The sequence below is a fragment of the Macaca fascicularis genome, chromosome 1 (assembly GCF_037993035.2).
Source record: "Macaca fascicularis isolate 582-1 chromosome 1, T2T-MFA8v1.1".
In the NCBI taxonomy this organism is placed as follows: Eukaryota; Metazoa; Chordata; class Mammalia; order Primates; family Cercopithecidae; genus Macaca; species Macaca fascicularis.
The window spans coordinates 202,620,917-202,642,515 of NC_088375.1; the positions used below are offsets into that span (position 1 = coordinate 202,620,917).

The window sequence follows — 21,599 nt, forward strand, 5'->3', positions numbered from 1 at the left end:
GATATGAAAGAGAGAAAGCAAGGATGACTCCTAGGTTTTTGGCTTGAGCAACTGGAATAATGAGGTTTCCATTTACAAATGTGGGAAAGTTTGCAGGAAGATGAGGTGGATAAATCAGGAGTTTGTTTTGGGACATGTTAAATATAATACACCTATTACACATCCAAATAGACAAAATGAGCCTGATGTTCAGAGAAAATGTATCGGTTGGAGAGAAAATTTGAGAGCTATCAGCATATACGTGGCATTTAAAAGTATGAGATTTATAAGATGGCTCACGCCTGTAATCTCAGCACTTTGGGAGGCCAAGGTGGGCAGATCACTAGAGACCAGGAGTTCAAGACCAGCCTGGGCAACATAGTGAGGCATTGCTAAAGAAAAATTAAAAGTAAGGCAACACAGGGAGACTTCATCTCTATTTAAGAAAATGATAATAATAGCTGGGCTTGATGGTGCATGCCTGTAGTCCCAGCTACTCAGGAGACTGAGGCAGGAGGATTGCTTGAGTCCAGGAAGTCAAGGCTGCAGTGAGCCATGATCGTGCCACTGCACTCCAGCCTGGGCAACTGACATGGTTTAGCTCTGTGTTCCCACCCAAATCTCATCTTGTAGCTCCCATAATTCCCACGTGTTACGGAAGGGACCCAGTGAGAGATGATTGAATCATGGTAGGGGCAGGTCTTTCCCATACTGTTCTTGTAATAGTGAATGGTTCTCACGAGATCTGATGGTTTTAAAATCAGGAGTTTCCCTGCACAAGTTCTCTTCTCTTGTCTGCCACCATGTGAGACATGCCTTTTACCTTCCTCCATGATTGTGAGGTCTCCCTGGCCACGTGGAACCACGAGTCCAGGAAAACTTTTGTAAATTGCCCAGTCTCAGGTATATCTTTATCAGCAGTGTGAAAACGGACTAATATGGCAACAGAGTAAGATCCTGTCTTAAAAATAAAATAAAATGGGCCAGGCGCAGTGGCTCTTGCACTCCACTGTACTCCCAGCACTGTGGGAGGCTGAGGGAGGTGGATCACCAGAGGCTAGGAGTTCAAGACCAGCCTGGCCAACATGGTGAAACCCTGTCTCTACTAAAAATACAAAATTAGCCGGGCGTGGTGGTGGGCACCTGTAATCCCAGCTACTTGGGAGGCTGAGGCAGGAGAATCGCTTGAACCCAGGAGGCAGAGGTTGCAGTGAGCCAAGATTGTGCCACTGCAGTCCAGCCTGGGCAACAGAGTGAGACTCCATCTCAACAAAAATAAATAAAATAATGAGACTTTATGAGAACATCTGGGGAATGACTATAAACATCAAAAAGGAGGACACCAAGGGCTGAGCCCTCTCCCAGGGAATGTCCCATTCCAGCAACAAGAAGGTGGTGAGAAAACAGCAAAGAATACTGAGGAGATGCCAATGAATGGGGAAGAAAGTCAAGAGGGAATGATGTCCTGGAAGCCAAATGAAGAAAGTGGTCAACTGTGTCAAATAAGATGTGGATGTAAAATAAGAACTGAAAATTGGCCACTCCTCTTGGTGACCTTAAGAAAGTTATGTCAAGCTGGGCGCAGTGCTTCATGCCTATAATCCCAGCACTTTGGGAGGCCGAGGCAGGCATACCACCTGAAGTCAGGAGTTCGAGACTAGCCAGCCAACATGGTGAAACCCCATCTCTACTAAAAATACAAAAATTAGTCGGGCGTGGTGGTGGGCCCCTATAATCCCAGCTACTTGGGAGGCTGAGGCAGGAGAATCGCTTGAACCCGGGAGGCAGAGGTTGCAGTGAGCTGAGATCACACCACTACACTCCAGCCCCGGTGACAGAGCAAGACTCTGACTCAAAATAAAGTAAAATAAAATGAAACGAAATAAAATAAAATAAAATAGATATGTCTGTCTTCCACAGGGAGGACGTGGGATGGCGGTGGAGCTGGCTGAAGCAGAGCTACCAAATAAATAAATATAAAATAAATAAAATAAAAGAAACAAATAAATAAAAGAAAGTTATTTCAAAGGATTGTCTGAGAGGTAAAATCCTAACTGCAGTGAGTTCAAGAGAGAATGGGAGGAGAGGGGAGTTGGAGACTATGAGTAGGCAACGCTTTTGCTGTAAAGGGGAGTAGGGAAACCGTGAGGGATCTAGAGAGGGCTGGTTTTTGTTTGCCTTTGAGATGGGAGAAACAGCAGTACGGATGATGACAAGGATAATGCAGTCATCAGAGGGAAATGAGATGAAGGGGGGATTACTAGATCTATGTCCTTAAGCAAACAAGAGGCGACGGGATCTACCGCACATGTGGAGGGGTTGACCTTAGCTAAGGTCCAAAGTATGTGGGCTGTGGACTCTCCGTTCCAAACGCAGTGGAACTCAATGCAGGCTGTCTCTGGATTTCTCCAGACCACCTCCAACTGGCATTGTTCTGAGCCGGGCCACCAAAAGTTGGATTACTGAATGTGTGTCTGTCTCCCATTAACCCGGGAGCCCTCCAAAGGTTGCATCTAAGTCGTCTCTGAATTCTTCACATTCCTCCAAACTCTGGGCCAGAGCCCCGCAGTATGGGCTTATTGAATTAGCCTGAAGAGACACAAAGCAGCCTCGACGCAGCTGGTTTCACAAAGGGGGGCGGTGCTAACCCTGCGCTCTGGGATCCTGACGTTCGAGCTATCTCTCCTCCTCCCCTCTGCTCCCAGCTCTCCGCCGTCCAGCTGGTCGGCTGATCGCCGTCCAGCTGGTCGGCTGATCATCGTCCATAGAGGCCACCGTACCGGACGTTTGCGGACAGCGACAGAATCAACTTTGGTGGAGGTGGAGCCTGAGGACAGCACGGAATGACGATTGAACTGAGAGTTCAGGGGCGGAGTTTGAGGCAGAACTCGGGACAGAGACTGGACAGAGACTGGAGAGTTAAGGGAGGCGGGACCTAATGATGGAGCAGGGAAGGGATTGGGCTGAGGGCGGTGCCGGCGCAAGGATTGGGCCGAGCGCCTCGGGGCGGTCCTTGAGGGGGCGGTGCCGTGTCGGAAGTCAAAGGTCAGTAAATAGTGGTGATGTCATGCAGGCAAGATGGCGGAAGGGTGAGCCCGTCGTTTTGCTCCTAGGCGTTGGGGCCTGAATTCTCCCAGGGTTGGGGTGCTGGGCAAGAGTCCCGGTGGGGAACATGAGATCAGCGCGGGCGTGGACTGATCTGAAAGGGCAGAGTGGAGTCGCACTCTGAGGGGGTGGGGAAGCGGTCTGCGAAGCCTCGGCCCGCGGGGTACATTTGAGGGGGAAACAGACCGGATCCTTGGGCGGGCAGGAATCGCACCGCGGTACTGCCAGATGTGTCTCTCTTCCACAGGGAGGACGTGGGATGGTGGCGGAGCTGGCTGCAGCAGAGCTACCAAGCAGTCAAAGAGAAGGTAAGCCGGGCCCGTGCCCTTCTTCCCTCACCAGGGCCCTGCGCCGCCTCAGTGCAACCTGGTCCAACCAGCCCCGCCCAACTTTTGCGGGCGTTAAGTCTTAAGGATGAGGCTGACCCGGGCCTTTCTTTTAGCCTCTACCGGTCCACGGCAAGACAGACCTCGACGCAAACCAGTGTGATACTACCCACAGTGAAATAAAGATGGTTTTAAAGGCTGGAGTTAACGAACGTTTTGTAGGAATCCATAGGAAAGAGCAATTTATTTCAGTTCAGGAAATTCAGTTTCTTCGTGAAAGAGAACATTTGATACAGGTCTTGAAGGAAAAGATTCTAGCAATAAAAAAAAACTTACTCGTATACTCATTCAGGTATTAGAGTATATGCGACAACCAGCGCTCTAATAGGTCTTGAGGATACAGACTTCAGCCAGACACATGTAATCCTGGGCCTTACAAAGCTCACAGTCTAGTGGGGAGACAGCCATTAACCGAGTAGCCAAACAGTTGTTTAGTTACCGTTGTGGTAAGTTCTGTGAAAGGAAAGTACTGAGGCTCCTTGTCTATTCTCGGTAGTCAGTAACTCACCAGAGAAGGCCTTTTGGAGAAGGAACCTTATTAAGGCCAACCCTGCCTAGACAGGATGAAAAGCAAGAACCCAAGCCAGAGATGAGCATGAGCCATACACACTGGTACCTGATGAGTTCTAAGTAAGGGCTATGCAACAGGCGATAGAGAGAGAGATTAGTCACCAGAGAGTGGAAGGCCTTCTTGCTGAACAATCTCTGTGGGATGAGTGATATTTGGCTGTGCCAGTAGGTAATTTGCCAATGTGTATTCCTGTTTCATTTCATGCTTATTTGTCAAAATCAGCCCAACTGAATTGTGGGAAAAGTTGATTACTGTTTACCTCAAGCAATTGGGGTAAGTCCTGCCTCAGGGCCAACTCCAGGAAGCTTCTGACCTCACCTAAATAAGTCCCCTACTCTGGGAGTATTTTTGTTTTGTTTTGAGACAGAGTCTTACTCTCGCCTAGGCTGGAGTGCACAGGTACAGTCTCAGCTCACTGCAACCTCTGTCTCCCAGGTTCAAGCGATTCTTGTGCCTCAGCCTCCCAAGTAGCTGGGATCAGAGGCGTGTGCCACTACTCCTGGCTAATTTTTGTATTTTTAGTAGAGACAGGGTTTCACCATGTTGGCCAGGCTGGTCTGGAACTCCTCACCTCAGGTGATCCACCCACCTCAGCCTCCCACAGTGCTGGGATTACAGGCGTGAGCCACCACACCCAGACATCTGGGAGTGTTTTTGTTCCTCCCCTATCCTGGGTACTCCTGGACAGCCTCTCAGCAATAGCCCAGGAAATCTGAGAATGCCCTGAGCTGTTTATGTTGTTGATGAGGACTAAGAGAGAAGACTGCACCCTAACATTTGATAGAAAAGACCAGAAAGTAGCATGTTTCCTGTTGGGTAATTTCCTGGCAGGAAAGTCTGACATTCATTCAGCAGATGTTGCATGAGGGCCTCTTGTGTTTCTCTCAAGATTGGTCTTACCACAACTTGTGAAAGATAGATAGTTGGCCAACCTTCCGTCTTCCTTCTTTGAATTCCCAGTTAAAAGCTGGGGGGGGGGGTGGAGGTGGGAGTCTTTTTGGAAAGAAAAGACTTAATTTCCCTTTTTTTTTACTTTCTTACTTATATGTACTTGGGCAAGTGTTGTTTGTTTTTTGTTTGTTTGTTTGCTTTTGAGTCTGGCTCTGTTACCCAGGCTGGAGTGCAGTGGTTCAATCTCGGCTCTGCAACTTCTGCCTCCCAAGTTCAAGTGATTCTCCTGCCTCGGCCTCTTGAGTAGCTGGGATTATAGGCGTGCGCCACCATGCCCAGCTAATTTTTGTATTTTCAGTAGAGACAGGGTTTCACCACGCTGGCCAGGCTGGTCTCCAGCTCCTGACCTCAGGTGATCCGCCTGCCTCGGCCTCCCAAAGTGCTAGGATTACAGGCGTGAGCCACCACACCTGGCCTCTTGGGGAAGTTTTTAACCTCTCTAGGCCTCAGTTCCTCATCTATATAATGGGAATACTAACAATACCTACCTGATGAGATTGTGGTGATGGTTAAATGTAAAACACTAAAAACAGTACCTAGCATATAGTAAGTGCCGTATAAGTGTTAGCTGTTATTAGGTGCCAGGCTGATGGGAAAACCTCTCAGATACCACCCCCAGTTCGTTTTTCCTTCCATTTTTTTTCTTGGTCTTTTGGTGCTTTCCTATATTTATGTCCCATTCTGGCTCCATTTGGACCACTCACTTCTCAACACTCCTTAGAATACATTGCCCTGAAGACTACAGCTATGAGATGGTGCTGTCATCTGCTTTCCTCTGCTCCTTACCTCCTCCTGTGTGTTGTCAAGAGCAATATGACTGACACAAATACTTGTGCATACACGTTGATAGAGAAAGACACATCGTTGCTCTGCATACTTACCAGAAAGAAAAAAATTAAAAAGAGAAAGGCACCAAATGCTTTTTGGTTCCATCACGGATTCGCCAACCTCATCTGGGCCCACATACTCTTCAGTCTCCAATTTGCTTTTCTTCCCCTTAACTTCAGAAACTTTCCCAAAACCTAACTCTTCCCTCGGGTCCCCTATTCAGCCACTTTATCCCTTTCACTTCCAGGAGACAACCTCATCTACTTTTTGAAACTTCAGGTCAACAAACAGGATCTTTAACTCCCTCCCCACCCTCAGAGCCACCACCTATAAGCTTATCTTTACTCACACTCAGCTTCACCTACTGCTTGCCAAATCCAGTGGGTGGTTTTCAGCCCTTATCTTCCTGGACCTTTCTGCTGCATTTGACACTAGTGATCACTCCCTCTCTTGAAACACTACTCTCTTGGATTTTGTGACATGATTCTTAAGTCTCCACATCTCCAGACGTTGCTTTTCTAACTGTTTCATGAGTTCCTCTTCCTCTGCTTGCCCCCTACAGGTGGTGTCTGAGGACACTTATCCTCAGCCCGTTGCTCTGTCCACTTTCCAAACTCGTCCTGGGTCACCTTCTCCACTTTTCTGTTAGGGCGACTCTTAGACCTTTTCCCTGAACTTTAATGTTGTGTTTTGTTTTGTTTTGAGACGGGCCCTCGCTTTGTCACCCAAGCTGAAGTGCTGTGATGCAAACGTGGTTCTCTGTAACCTCCACTTCCTGGATTCAAGCAATCCTCCCGCCTCAGGCCCCCAGGTAGCTGGGACTATAGGCGTGTACCACCACGCCCAACTAATTTTTGTATTTTTTTGTAGAGATAAGATATCGCCATGTTACCCAGGCTGGTCTCAAACTCCTGGGCTCAAGCAATCTGCCCACCTTGGTCTCCCAAAGTGCTGAGACTATAGGCATGAGCCATCATGCCCGGCCAGCTTTAGTGTTTGAGGATGGCTATTGCTGGACAGCTATCCTAGACAGCCCACAGTTATCTCAAGTTCTGCGTGCCCAAAGTCATTGTTACCACCTTCTCTCTAGAACTGCTCCTCGTCCAGGATTTTCTCACTTCGCTGGTAGTACTGCATCTACCCAGTCACCTATTTTAGCAGCCTATGGCACTTCCATGATTCTTTTCTAGCCCTCAGTCAGTATACCTGTTCAGTCACCAAATCCACGTTCTTCTGCCTCCTATCTCTTGAACCAGTCTCATCCTCTCTGTCTTTACTAGCATTGTCCTTACTCATATTTTTCTCTTTTCTTTCCTGGATTATTGCAGCAGCCTCCTGACTGGTCTTCCTTCCTCTTCTAATCTTCTCACCTCTGGACCTTTGCTCCATTCCAGTCACTGGAGTAATTTAGTGAAAAGGCAAATCTCATATCCCACCCACTTCAAACCTTTGGTGGCTCCTTATCATCCTAGGGCTGACCAGGCCCTCCCTGGTTGCCCTTGGCAACCTCTCCAGCTTTATCCCTCACCACTCTTGCTTCACATTTTATGTCCGTCAGGACTATAATGCTTGTGGATGTCAGTAAACCCCATGTCAACACTTCTTAGCTGACTCCTGTTCCTTTTGTTTTTTTTTGAGACAAGGTCTCACTCTGTTACCCAGGCTGGAGTGCAGTGGCGTGATCACAGCCCACCACTGCAGCCTCAACCACCCGGGCTCAGGTGATTCTCCCACCTAAGCCTCCTGGGTAGCTGGGACTACAGGTGCGTGCCACCACCCCTGGCTAATTTTTTGTATATATATATTGTGGAGACAGTTTTGCCATGGTGCCCAAACTGGTCTCAAATTCCTGGGCTCAAGCAATATTCCTGCCTCGTCTTCCCAAAGTGCTGGGATTACAGGCGTCAGCCACCACACCTGGCCCACATCAATACTTCTTAATCAACTCCTGTTCATTCTTTAAGGGCCCATTTCAGGCCTCCGGTCACCACATCTTCCCAACCTCCACATAGTACAGCGGCTACTGCTCTGCCCTTGCACATCAGCACTATCGTGGGACTATTTTCCCCAGTATACTGTGACCTGCTTGAGGGCAACATCTGTTCATGTTTGCTCAGAGCTCACAATTAGTGGGAAGACAATCATTTAGTCACACAAGTGGTTACATAACTGAAATTTCAGTGGTCCTTGTAAATTTAACAAGCAGACTTTTTTGAGCACCTACTGTATGCTCTGTGTCAGATACTGGGGAACCATCAGGGAACAAAACACATAGGACCTGTATTCACAGAACTCACAGTTTATCCAGGAAGACAGACATTGAACAGGTCATCATAAGTCTAAAGTATGTTCTATGTTAAAGAAGAGATAAATTGGGAGGCCGAGGTGGGCGAATCACAAGGTCAGGAGATCGAGACCATCCTGGCTAACATGGTGAAACCCCATCTCTACTAAAAATACAAAAAATTAGCCGGGCACATCAGCACTATTATGGGACCATTTTGAGTGCTCCTGTGGTTTATTCTTCTGGGAAGGGCCTGCCCACTTTTCATTAGCTTGGGAAGTTTCTGAATGGGACAGTCTCACATATCAGCTACAGGCTTCTCTGGGGGGTGGTAATCATGCCTCCCCGAGGTGGCAAGCGCCTGTAGTCCCAGCACTTGGGAGGCTGAGGCAGGAGAATGGCTTGAACCCAGGAGGCGGAGGTTGCAGTGAGCCGAGATCGCACCACTGCACTCCAGCCTGGGTAACAGAGGGAAACTCCGTCTCCAAAAAAAAAAAAAAGAAGAGATAAAGCAGGGAAAGCCATCTGAGTCTGAAGAGGCAGCAGGGAAGGCCCTCTAGGGAAATGGAGCATAGACTTTAAGGATGAGCAGTAGTTTTCCAGATAAGAGGGTTCCTTCATTGTGTTTGCAGCTTGCTTGTTTTGAAGAGTTAGAACTCTGTATCAGGGAGAGGAAACAATGTGTTCAGATACCCTGAGGCAGGGCAGATGCTAGGGCATTTTAGAATCTTGAGGAAGGCCAGCTGGAGCTCAGTGAAGGGCACGGTGGTAGGGGATACCAATCAGCCAGAGGCCAAGTTATATAGGCCTTGTAAGTAAACGTGGATTTTCAACTTGCTCTTATGATAGTGTGTAAACTTAAAGAGTGTAAAGCAGCAGGGTCTGCCCTAACAGACAAAGCACCCACTGGGTGTCAGAAGGAGAATGAAGTAAAGGTAGCTGAGACAACCTGGGAGGAATCCAGATAAAAGAAAAAGTTGGCCTGGACTAAGGTGGTGGCAGTGTGGGTAGAAAGAGTGAATCGGTAAATGACCCGGGGCACAATTTCATGGTGCCGTGAAATATTTTTTTTAGGCCGGGCGCGGTGGCTCAAGCCTGTAATCCCAGCACTTTGGGAGGCCGAGACGGGCGGATCACGAGGTCAGGAGATCGAGACCATCCTGGGTAACACAGTGAAACCCCATCTCTACTAAAAATACAAAAACTTAGCCGGGCGAGGTGGCGGGCGCCTGTAGTCCCAGCTACTCGGGAGGCTGAGACAGGAGAATGGCGTGAACCCGGGAGGCGGAGCTTGCAGTGAGCTGAGATCCGGCCACTGCACTCCAGCCTGGGTGACAGAGCGAGACTCCGTCTCAAAAAAAAAAAAAAAAAAAAAAAAAAAAAAGAAATATTTTTTTTAATTTTAATAAAAGTAAATAAGTAAATTACCCCCTCCACCCCCAATTAAGGAGTCCTAAATCAATATGGAGGCATGATTACCACCCCCAGAGAAGCCTGTAGCTGATACGTGAGACTGTCCCATTCAGAAACTTCCCAAGCTAATGAAAAGTGGGCAGGCCCTTCCCAGAAGAATAAACCACAGGAGCACTCAAAAACATGCTTTTAAAAATGCAGGTGATTATCCCCGTGTAAAATGACAGGGCTTGCAGGGGGAGTGGCCACTGAGATACTCCAGGAAGGCATCCTCGAGTTGGTGAGTGAAGCAAGACAGGGCAAGACCTAGAAGTGAGCTGAGGGCCTGCTTTCTCCAGTGAGGTCTGGGTGCAGACGGAGAAGCAGATTGGTTTAGCAGGAGCAAATATGAGTTCTGCCCGAAGGAGCTTTGTATATGAATAGAACCTTGGGATGGTAGAACCAAGAAGGCCTTCAAGATAATCTGATCCAGTTGTTATCTTGACCGCTTCCTCCTTTGTTGAATGTAAAAATCACATGCCTTTTTACTGATACTAAATTGTTAAGAATTACTCATAAAACAGCTTTCCAAGCTATTGCTGTTACTAATACAATTAGTAATTACTAATTCTTAAACCTGAAGGCAAATAACTTCACCTACTGCCTCATATTTCAACTTAATTTCCCTGTAACAAAAAAAGTAAAAATAGAAACACTTTTCTTTGATAAAAAAATCACATGCCTTAGGCTGGGTGGCTCACGACTATAATCCCAACACTTTGGGAGGCCAAGGTGGGCAGATCACCTGAGGTTGGGAGTTCGAGACCAGCCTGACCAACATGGAGAAACCCCATCTCTACTAAAAATACAAAATTATCTGGGCGTGGTGGCGCTGCCTGTAATCTCAGCTACTCGGAGGCTGAGGCAGAAGAATTGCTTGAACCCCGGAGGTGGAGGTTGCGATGAGCCGAGATGGTGCCATTGCACTCCAGCCTGGGCAACAGGAGGGAAACTCCGTCTCAAGGGGGAAAAAAAAGTCATGTACCTTTTTTTCATGTTATTTGAAACTTAATATGAATATCATGATTTAAAGCATATCAAAGCAATTAATCAAAGCCAGTATTGTTTTCAGACTGACTGTGCCCCCTCTTTTCCAGTTTGTGCTTGAGAATCTCTGGTCTAGATCGCCTCCCTCATTTTATAGGAGAAAACTGAGGACTAGATGAGACTTACTCATGGCCACATAGCTTGTGAGTGCCTAGGCTGAGACTCAGTCTTCATGCTCAGAGTAGCAGGAAATTCTCCTGCACTCTCTGCTGTCAGGTAATCCCAGATCATGGAATTGGGACAAATGAGCTTTGTTTCTGAGCCCAAGCTCCCCTGCCATTTGAGATTTCCATGTGTCTGTCTGGTACTGAAGAAGCACAGGGAACAGGAACAAGGGGTGGTGGGGCCAGCTGGCCCTGGCATCCCTCTCTGTCTTCCCACAGTCCTCTGAAGCCTTGGAGTTCATGAAGCGGGACCTGACAGAGTTTACCCAGGTGGTGCAGCATGACACGGCCTGTACCATCGCAGCCACGGCCAGCGTGGTCAAGGAGAAGCTGGCTGTGAGTACCACCCAAATGCTCCCAAGTAACTGCCCCTCGCAACCTGCCCTGTCCTGGGTTCCCAACCGTTAAGTGATTATTTTTTTCTACCGTTAAGTGATTATTTTTCCTCCCATTTTGAAAGAATTGTGTCTGGCAACCAAACAAGCTGCATATTTTAAGTAATAATTAGTTTTCCCACTTCTGTATTGTTTTAGCAAATGCTTTCCATTAGCAAAGTCTTTCATGTTGACAATTTAGAAAATACAGGCAAGTAAAAGAAAAGAATGAAGAAAGGAAGAAAGCAAGAGAAAGACCTAGAGACATCCATAACTCCATCTCCCAAAGATAACTACTGTTAATATTTTGGGGGTGTATCCCTGATGTAGACTTCTTTTTCAAAACAGGGGTCAACTGAATACCATGTTTTGTAACCTTTTTTTTTTTTTTTGAGACAGAGTCTCCATTTGGCGCCCAGGCTGGAGTGTAGTGGCACCATCTCGGCTCACTGCAAGCTTCGCCTCCTGGGTTCACGCTATTCTCCTGCCTCAGCCTCCCAAGTAGCTGGGACTACAGGTGCCTGCCACAACGCCCGGCTAATTTTTTGTATTTTTTAGTAGAGACAGGGTTTCACCATGTTAGCCAGGATGGTCTCGATCTCCTGACCTCGTGATCCGCCTGCCTCGGCCTCCCAAAGTGCTGGGATTACAGGCATGAGCCATAGCACCCGGCCCCTGTTTTTTTACTTAAATTGCAAACCTTGTTCTAGAGTGTAATAAGTGGCATGGTATTCCACTATGTGGATTTAACCAGTTGCTGCTTTCCTATTTCAGTTTTTTCCAGTATTGTACACAGAGCTACAGTAAACATTCTGCTAAACCTTTGCCCAGTGCCATAATATTTGCTTTATAATATAATTGTGGAAGGTATCACAGAGTGATTAGTTTAAGCCTTTTACTATACTCAAAACTGCCCTCCAGAAATGTTGTACCAACTTATTTTCTTACTGGTCCTGTTTTTTGTTGGTGGTTGCTGTTGTTTTGAGATGGAGTCTCACTCTGTCACCCAGGCTGGAGTGCAGTGGCATGATCTCAGCTCACTGCAACCTTTGCCTCCCCGGCTCAAGTGATCCTCCTACCTCAGCCTCCTGAATAGCTGGGACCACAGGTGCATGCCACCACACCCAGCTCATTTTTGTATTTTTTGTAGAGACAGGGTTTCACTCTGTTGCCCAGGCTGGTCTCAAACTCCTAAGCTTAAGCGATCCACCTGCTTTGGCCTCCTGAAGTGCTGGGATTACAGGTGTGAGGCACCGTGCCTGGCTTGTTTGTTGTTTTCTGGTTTTAGATTCAGGGGATACGTGCACAGGTTTGTTACATGGGAATATTGTGTATATACTGAGGTTTGGGCTTTTAATGAACCCATCACCAGCTAGTACCCCATAGGTAGTTTTTCAATCCTTGTCCCCCTCCCCCAATACTGTTTTTATTAATCAGAAATGTACAGTGGAAACCTCTTACAAGATGGAGGTTAGATTCTAAAGTCAGTGTGAGAAGGAAAAATTGTGGTCAAAGATATCCCTGCAAAGTTCTGAAGTTTCCAGTGAGGTAAAGCATACTGTTTTTTATATTACAATTTTCCCTTTAGCATTGGAACAAATTGCAGCTTCTTAATTTGATCACCAGCTGAATCAATTATCTTGTAATTAATTACTCATGTTATGAAAAATGAGTTTTGGAATTTTTTAGTCAAGCTTATTTTGCTGAATCCTCTTGTAAAATACTGTCTCCATTCTAACCACAGCTACTGATGAGCATGAATGACAAGTTGTAACCCTGCTGAACTGTATAAGTCTAGCCAATAGCAGAGATATCACTTGTTTATTTCATTCATTTATTCATTTTTTTAATTCAACAAATATTGTTACCTGTAACAATATGTGCCAGGCACTATGATAGGTTATAGGTTTAAAATGCTTCGGCAGCTTAATCAAGAGTAAGTATAATTTTCCACGAGGTTTTTAGACCCTGTTCTCAGCACCCTATCCCTGCCTGCTGGAAGGCATTCTGACCAGTGTGGTCTGTATAGTGACCCTCAATTAGTCCCAGGCAAGGCAAGGCTATCTGTTCTAATCCTGCCCATATGTTTCCAGCCTTTTGTACGAAGTATTCTACTTCCTGAGCAATAATGATGATGAAATTGCAATATTACAGTGCCGCAGTTTATTAAGCGTATGCTGTGTGCCAGGCATTGTCCATGCCCTATCTTTTAATCTTCATGGTAACCCTATGAAGGATGTATACTTGTCCCCATTTTACAATAAGGAAACTCGGATTCAGAAAGGGTTTTGGTTTCATGACCAACAAGTGGTAGAGCAAGGATTCAAACTAGCTTTGTCTAACTCCAAAGCTAGTACCCCTTCCACCACTCTACCCATAGGCCCTCTTCCCCACTGATATGTCTATGGTATGGACCTTCTCTGGCCAAGTTTTGACCAGCCTGACTGGCCTTGAAATTTTGATGAAACAGCCAATCAAAGATCTTTACTCTGATCTACGCAGGCCTACCATGGCCCTGTTCTGCAGACCCACTTGGGGGATGGAGGACCCTTGCTTCCTCCTACTCCTTCTCCAGCCCCAAAGATGGGTGAAGAGTCGTGAGCACCTCCCTGGTCCCCCAACACACGATACACCTTTGCCCCAATGTTTTACCCCCATACCCCAGATTGCAGCCTGTTGCCGGGGCGCTTGCTTCCTCTGCCCATTCTCTATACAGACGGAAGGCTCCTCAGGAGCAACGGAGAAGATGAAGAAAGGGTTGTCTGACTTCCTAGGGGTGATCTCAGACACCTTTGCCCCCTCACCAGACAAAACCATCGACTGCGATGTCATCACCCTGATGGGCACACCATCTGGCACAGCTGAGCCCTATGATGGCACCAAGGTATTCACTGACAGTCTCCCCTACAGATGCCTAACATCTGTAACCTGGGCTTTAACTTACAACCTGTACTCACAAAAGCAACCCATGTTCAGGCCAAAAAATCAATATGGCTATATTATTAATAGTAAATCCAAAAATACCAGTAAGCAAGGACAAGTTAATTATTTTTAAACTCATAATTGCATCACCGAAAGAGAACCCCTGATTTCTTATTGGTATATAACCTTACATTTGTTTTTGTTTTTAAACATAGGTAAAGATAGTTTGGTTTTTTCTTTTGAACAAAAAAGACATTTTATACATGCGGTTTTGTAACCTGCTTTTAAAAAACCAACAAACGTAGCATCTTTCCTAATCACCTTTTTTTTTTTTTTTTTTTTTTTTTTTTTTTTTTTTTTTTTTTTTTTTTGAGACGGAGTCTGGCTCTGTCCTCCAGGCTGGAGTACAGTGGCCGGATCTCAGCTCACTGCAAGCTCCGCCTCCCGGGTTTACGCCATTCTCCTGCCTCAGCCTCCCGAGTAGCTGGGACTACAGGCGCCCGCCACCTCGCCCGGCTAGTTTTTTTGTATTTTTTAGTAGAGACGGGGTTTCACCGTGTTAGCCAGGATGGTCTCGATCTCCTGACCTCGTGATTCGCCCGTCTCGGCCTCCCAAAGTGCTGGGATTACAGGCTTGAGCCACCGCGCCCAGCCTCTAATCACCTTTTTTGTTGTTGTTGTTGTTGTTGTTGTTTTTTTGAGACGGAGTCTCGCTCTGTTGCCCAGGCTGGAGTGCAGTGGCCGGATCTCAGCTCACTGCAAGCTCTGCCTCCCGGATTTATGCCATTCTCCTGCCTCAGCCTCCTGAGTAGCTGGGACTACAGGCGCCTGCCACCTCGCCCGGCTAGTTTTTTATATTTTTTAGTAGAGACGGGGTTTCACCATGTTAGCCAAGATGGTCTCCATCTCCTGACCTTGTGATCCACCTCTCTCGGCCTCCCAAAGTGCTGGGATTACAGCTTTGAGCCACCGCGCCCGGCCCTGTTTTGTTTTTTTTAATGAGACAGGGTCTCACTCTGTCACCCAAGCTCTCTCTGGGGCTCAGTGGTGCAGTCACGGCTCATTGCAGCCTCGACTTTCCAGGCTCAAGTGTCCTTCCACATCAGTCTCCTGAGTAGCTGGGACCACCGGCGTAAACCACCACATCCAACTAATTAAAAAAAATTTTTTTTGGTAGAAACAGGGTCTCGTTATGTTGCCCAGGCTGGTCTCAAATGCCTGGGCTCAAGTGACTCTCCCACTTTGGTCTCCCAAAGTGCTAGGATTACAGGCGTGAGCCACTGTGCCCAGCCAGCCATAATTTTTAATGTCTTTAAATTCTTGCAAGTGAAAATAGCATTAATTATTCCATTATTTCCTTCATGTTGCATATTTGGATTCCTTTCAGCTTTCAAGCATAATAAGGAACGCTGTGGAGAGCATTTTTAGAGGCATAATCTCCACATTTGGGTTATTTAAACTAATTTCTAGTAATATATGTATAGGTAAAGGGAGAGAGGTGTCTTCAGAGCACTTAAAGCAACAGCCACGGTAGTGTATTTTTGCTGTGTTTTCGCATTTTCTTTTCTTCTTCTTTTTTTTTTTGAGACGGTCTCACTCTGTCACTCAGGCTAGAGTGCAGTGGCATGATCCCAGCTCACTGCAGCTTCAACTTCCTGGGCTCAAGTGTTCCTCCCACCTTAACCTACCTAGTATCTGTAGTAGCAGGGACCACAGGCATGCACTACCACGCCCGGCATTTTTTTTTTTTTTTTTTTGTAGAGACGAGGTTTCCCTATTCTGCCCAGGCTGGTCTCAAACCCCTGAGCCCAAGTGATCCTCCTCCCTCAGCCCCCTGAAGTACTGAGATTACAGGCATAAGCCACCACGCCTGGCCACATTGTGTTTTCTATTTCATGGAGAGTTTTCTTCTAAATTTACAATATAATGTCATGGCAACTGGGGGCCCTCTTTGTAGTTTGTTCTTTTGAAATAGGGTCTCACTCTGTCCCCCAGGCTGGAGTGCAGTGGTGCGATCACAGTTCACGGCAGCCTCCATCTCCTAAGGTGCTCCTCCCACCTCAGCCTCCTGAGCAGCTGGGACTGCAAGCACACATCACCATGCCCAGCTAATTTTTATACTTGTAGAAACAGGATTTCCCCATGTTGCCTAGGCTGGCTTTGTAGCATTTTATCACATTGAACTTTTTTTTTTTTTTTGAGACGGCGTCTCTGTCTGTCACCCAGACTGGAGTGCAGTGGAGTGATCTTGGCTCACTGCAACCTCCACCTCCTGGGTTCAAGTGATTCTCCTGCCTCAGCGTCCTGAGTAGCTGGGATTACAGGCATGCACCACCATGCCCGGCTAATTTTTGCATTTTTAGTAGAGACGGGGCTTCACCACGTTGGCCAGGCTGGTTTTGAACTCCAGATCTCCAGCAATCCACCCACCTCGGCCTCCCAGAGTGCTGGGATTACAGGCGTGAGCTACCGCACCCGGCCCATGTTGAACTTCTGTTCCAAAAGTACTGATTTTTCAAGTATGTATCAACAAGCACTAGTATTAGCACCACCACTTAGTGAACATGTGAGTGGAATTGTGAAAATGTTTGATAAGATTTTGAGCCATAATGACAGTGAATTGTCACCAAATCCACTTACCGACAGCCCATGCTTCCTGTAATACTGAGGAAGAAAGGCGGACTTCGTCTTTGCCAGCTAAGTTTGCCACCCTGTGGTCCCAGTGAGAACATAACTTGGTAGAGACTGGCTACACAATTAATAAATTCTTGAATGGTTTTAATTGGAGGGAAATTGTGTTATTTTAAAATTTATCCCTAAATTTTGACTTTATTAATATATGGGCACTAACATTTTTCAAATTTCACTACTACAAAGCATTTTACAAATAATTTTGTAGCCTGCTTGTGCTGTATTTTCTTAGCTCCTGGGGTAGAATACTGGGTGAAAGGCCATTTTTCTGGGAACCCCAGTTTTGGATGCCCAGCCTAGTGCTCCACTCTCCGTGCCACAGTGCTAATTAACAAGTGCCCTGGAGGTATCCCAGCCAACAGGGGAGAAGCTGGGTTGTGGTTGACTGAGTATCCTGGCAGAGAAAGGGTGCTTTCTATGCCCAGCATCTCAGGATTTCTGTTTCCTCTTCTCTGTTTCTTACAGGCTCGCCTCTATAGCCTGCAGTCGGACCCAGCAACCTACTGCAATGAACCAGATGGTGAGAGGGTAGCAGTGAGGGGGTGGGCTTGTAGGGCAAGTAGACTAAGGGGGTCTGGTTGTAGGCCCTGTTTGTCTCAGGTAGCAGAGGCCAGGCACCCGCTATGTAGGGGGACCAGAGTGAGACTAGTGTGTACCTTATACCGTGTGGATTGGGTTGATGTTCTCTTTTCTTTCCTGAACTTGAGCTGTCCTGCCCACCCTGTAGGGACTTGGCCCCTCTCATCCCTCATCCTTAGCTCAGCCTCCCTCCCAGCCCTGCTGCCCCACTTGCCTTCTCTTCAGCTTGTGTTGGCTAAGCCCCTGCCATGCAGCAAACCCCATGATGGAAACTGGAGATCAGAAATGAGCCAAAGCCTCCACCTAGTCCAGCCCTCCAGGAACTAGCGGTTAAGAGGGAGAAAGCAGAAACAGTGAATAAAGTAGAAATACTAGAGAGCAGCATGACTGCTTCTACAGAGCAGCGGGACAGTGGGAGCCCAGAGGAATGGCACCTTTCCTGGTCTGGGAACCAAGCAAGTGATGCTGGAGTTGGGTTTTGTTTGTTTGTTTTTGAGATGGAGTCTCACTTTGTCGCCCAGGCTGGAGTGCAGTGGCGCGATCTCGGCTCACTGCAACCTCTACCTCCCGGGTTCTAGCAGTTCTTTTGACTCAGCGTCCCGAGTAGCTGGGCTTACAGGCACCTGCCACTGTGTCCGGCTGATTTTTGTAATTTTAGTAGAGACGGGGTTTCACTACATTGGTTAGGCTGGTCTCGAACTCCTGACCTCAGGTGATCCACCCGCCTCGGCCTCCCAAAGTGCAGGGATTACAGGCATGAGCCACCACACCTGGACGGAGTTGGAGTTTTAAGGTTAAATGAGACGTCAGTTAGCTCCACTATGAGAAGTGGGGAAGGGCATTCAGGCAAAGATTGCTGGGAGGGAAAGCAGGGAGCACCCCACCTTTTAGTAACGCTAGGTTAAAGGGTGCGTATGAGGAAGTGAAGGCAATGAGAGCAGCTCATGGGAGCCAGATTGTGAAGGGCTTGGTGTGACAGACCAGGCAGTTGGAATTTTGGCCTAAAAGGCTCACAGTAGTAGCTCTAGACCTCTCTTTAGTCACAAAGGCCTTTAAAAATCTATTGAAAATGACAAGCCCTCTCTCCACAAAACTTTTTGTGCAATATGGGAATTCTTTGACCCTTTGAAGCCCATCTTGGACTCCAGCTTAAAAAGGCCTCCCATAGAGAACCAGTGAAAGTTTTTGAGGCCTGGGGTGATCAGAGTTTGCATTTTGTAAAGCAGCCCTTGGGGCAGCATTGTAAAGAATGAAATAGAAAGACAGAAGACAGGAAGACCAGTTAGGAGGCTAGGTAGGAATCCCGTGTCAGAGGTAAGGCCAAAACCTAGGAAGAGTCAGGTGGCATGGAGAGGACAGTGTGCATATAAAAGACACAAGTTAGCCAGGCGTGATGGTGTGCCTGTAGCCTCAGCTATTCGGAAGGTTGAGGCAGGAGGATCACTTGGGCCCAGAAATTCAAGGTTGCAGTGAGCCACAGTTGTGTCACTGCACTCCAGTCTGGTGACAGAGCAAGACTCTATCTCTTAAAAAATAAAAAGGAGACAACTGAGGAAGTGTGATCTAGAGTGATTGGATAAGGGAGGAGATAGGATGGCCCCCAGATTGGATAACCCTGTCAGATAATCAGGTGGGAAGGAAAATGAGCGCATGGTGTGTTTGCAGGTAGAAGTATCGGGGGTACTTGGAACTCTGGATCTGGGGCCAAGAGAGTAGCCTGGGCTGCAAAGAGAGACACAGTGGGAGGATGAGGTTGAAACTTATGGTTTAGTGGCAATTATTTTGGGGGAAAAAAAAGCCAGAGAGAGATGGAAAGGAAAGGAAAACAAAAAACCCACAGAGACTCAAATGGACCAACCAGAGAAGTGGAGGAAAATAACAAAGGAGTGAGAAACCAGGAGAGACGAGGGCTTCGGGAGGAAGGCAATGGCCCCCAGAGTCAGAGATGGTCACAAGAGGGAAGACAGAGAAATAGATGTTGGCTCTGGCAGCTGGGGTCATGTGACCTAAGAGCAGCTGTTTCAGAGACGAGGAGATTCAGTAGCCAGGTGCCATGGGCTAAAAAGCGAGCAGGGATATGAGAACATGGAGACTGCAGCCCCTTCTGGAGATCACTCAGGTGCACACCCGCCCCTTCACCCTGCCTGACCCCCTACCCTTGGCTAAGTGGCTTTGAACACACAAGCTTTCTTCATTTTCCATGTCCAGCTTAGGTATATTCTGTAGGCCCAGTGTTCTTTCCCCAGACCAAGGGAACTGACTGTCAGCATCTGTCCCTCTGCAGGGCCCCCGGAATTGTTTGACGCCTGGCTTTCCCAGTTCTGCTTGGAGGAGAAGAAGGGGGAGATCTCAGAGCTCCTTGTAGGCAGCCCCTCTATCCGGGCCCTCTACACCAAGATGGTGAGGGCCCAGTCTGCAGGGCCTCAGCCAGCTCCAGGCTTGAGGTGTTGGGAGGTGGGAGGGACATGTTCAGAGTCACTGTGGCGTCATCTGGCTCGGAGAGCACTGGGAGGCTCCATAGAGCCAGACCAGCCATATCCTGAGCCAAGAACTCACATGGGAGAAGCTGGTTTGCCAGGCTTCTGGCAGTCAGAGAATGGTGAGAAATGAAAGGGCCAGCAAAGCCTGATGGGAGTTCTTTTCTCCCTCCTTGGCCAACCCGGACTAGGAAGGTGGGTCTGGCCGAAACTTTGGTCAGGGTGGAAGTGCTCTATCACTGCTAAGCCACTTACTGGGTCTGATATCCAGACTTGCTGGGAATAGACTGATAAGGGTGGGGACACAGACCCCACACAAATACTCCCAAAGTCTCACCTCCATTTTCCCCTCCCTCCAGGTTCCAGCAGCTGTTTCCCATTCAGAATTCTGGCATCGGTATTTCTATAAAGTCCATCAGCTAGAGCAGGTACGCTGGTCTAGCCTGGGGAGGTCCCCACTCAACCCTGGGGGAAGCAGGCTGGATTTATTGAGAGAAGAAAGGGATACAGGGTGCCAAGAGTTGTGGGATCAGGACCAGGATCTGGGAAGAGGGTGCCCTGACTTCCTGTGTCCATCTGCTCCCTCACATTCAGGAGCAGGCCCGGAGGGACGCCCTGAAGCAGCGGGCGGAACAGAGCATCTCTGAAGAACCTGGCTGGGAGGAGGAGGAAGGTACGAGGCGTTGAGAGGTGAAGGGCAAGTGACACATCTGTGTGGGACACTCTGGGCTGGGCCATGCTTTCTGAAGCCTGGAGAGACTTGGCGCCCATCAGGCAAGAGTAGGGAACGAGCACATTGTATGTGCTGAGGATAGGCGGAGCTAACAAGGAGATACTGAACAAGGCTAGTGGAATTCCGATTTAGCTACAGAAATCCCATGTGTCAGTTGGTGTAGATTCCCCTGCCAGCCCATGAACCAGCTGCCGCCTAGTCACTGGGGAGCTTCTTGAAAATCCAGATTCCCTTCCCCACCTTCTAAAGAAGACTGTAAAGAAGCAGCCAGACATGTATTTTAAACAAGCTCCCTGGTAATATTAATGCACAGGCTGGTTTGGGAACCACTGAGTTAGGGAGGGAGCTGAGCATCCTCTACCTGTAGCTCAGTTTATAACAGCACGTTGGAGCCTTCTGGATGATATAATATTAATGCATTTCTTAAGTGTTTACACCATATGTCGAGGCTGCACTAAGAGCTTTACACAGAGTCCTTACCACCACCCTATTACCCCTCTTAAGGATAAAAGTAAGTTAAGAGTAAAAGTTAGGTGACTTGCCCAATCATATACCTAGGATGTAGCAGAGCCCAACCTGAACCCAAAACTGACTCACTTCTGAGCCTTGGCTTTCTAATCCATAACAGCCCCTTGAACTGCATTGCTGGAAGCCCACCAGGCATTAGGCCCCAGGGCTGAGCAGGACTTTTGACTAGCAGGGAGTGTCTGCAGAAGCATTGTGATGGCAAAGGGGAGAGCTAAATGACACTATTGAGTCTTTTTTTTTTTTTTTTTCGTTTTGAGACAGTCTTGCTCTGTCGTCCAGACTGGAGTGCAGTGGTGCAATCTCGGCCCATTGCAACCACCGCCTCCTGGGTTTAAGCGATTCTCTTGCCTCAGCCTCCCGAGTAGCTGGGATTACAGGCATGTGCCACCACACTCAGCTAATATTTTTGTATTTTTAGTAGAGACAGGGTTTCACCATGTTGGCCAGGCTGGTCTCAAAAACTCCTGACCTCAGGTGATCCACCCACCTCGTTCCCACAGTGCTGGGATTACAGGCGTGAGCCACCGC

At 47.7% G+C, this 21,599-nt stretch overlaps 1 protein-coding gene across 19 annotated transcripts in view; it reads left to right on the forward strand.

Moving 5' to 3' along the window:
* Positions 1–2,683: 2,683 nt before the first annotated feature.
* The window catches only part of BSDC1 (BSD domain containing 1), a 31,810-nt gene continuing 12,894 nt past the window's right edge, over positions 2,684–21,599 (forward strand). For 3 of the 19 annotated variants that reach the window (XM_005544094.4, XM_005544092.4, XM_015439022.4), the window contains exons 1-8: positions 2,684–3,024; positions 3,332–3,392; positions 10,987–11,103; positions 13,807–14,025; positions 17,220–17,274; positions 19,618–19,733; positions 20,170–20,238; positions 20,405–20,483. In XM_005544094.4, coding sequence (XP_005544151.3) covers positions 2,918–3,024; positions 3,332–3,392; positions 10,987–11,103; positions 13,807–14,025; positions 17,220–17,274; positions 19,618–19,733; positions 20,170–20,238; positions 20,405–20,483 — 823 coding nt within the window. In that variant the 5' untranslated portion in view covers positions 2,684–2,917. The other 16 variants (XM_065534211.1, XM_005544093.4, XM_074013445.1 and 13 more) reach the window with 8 other exon arrangements.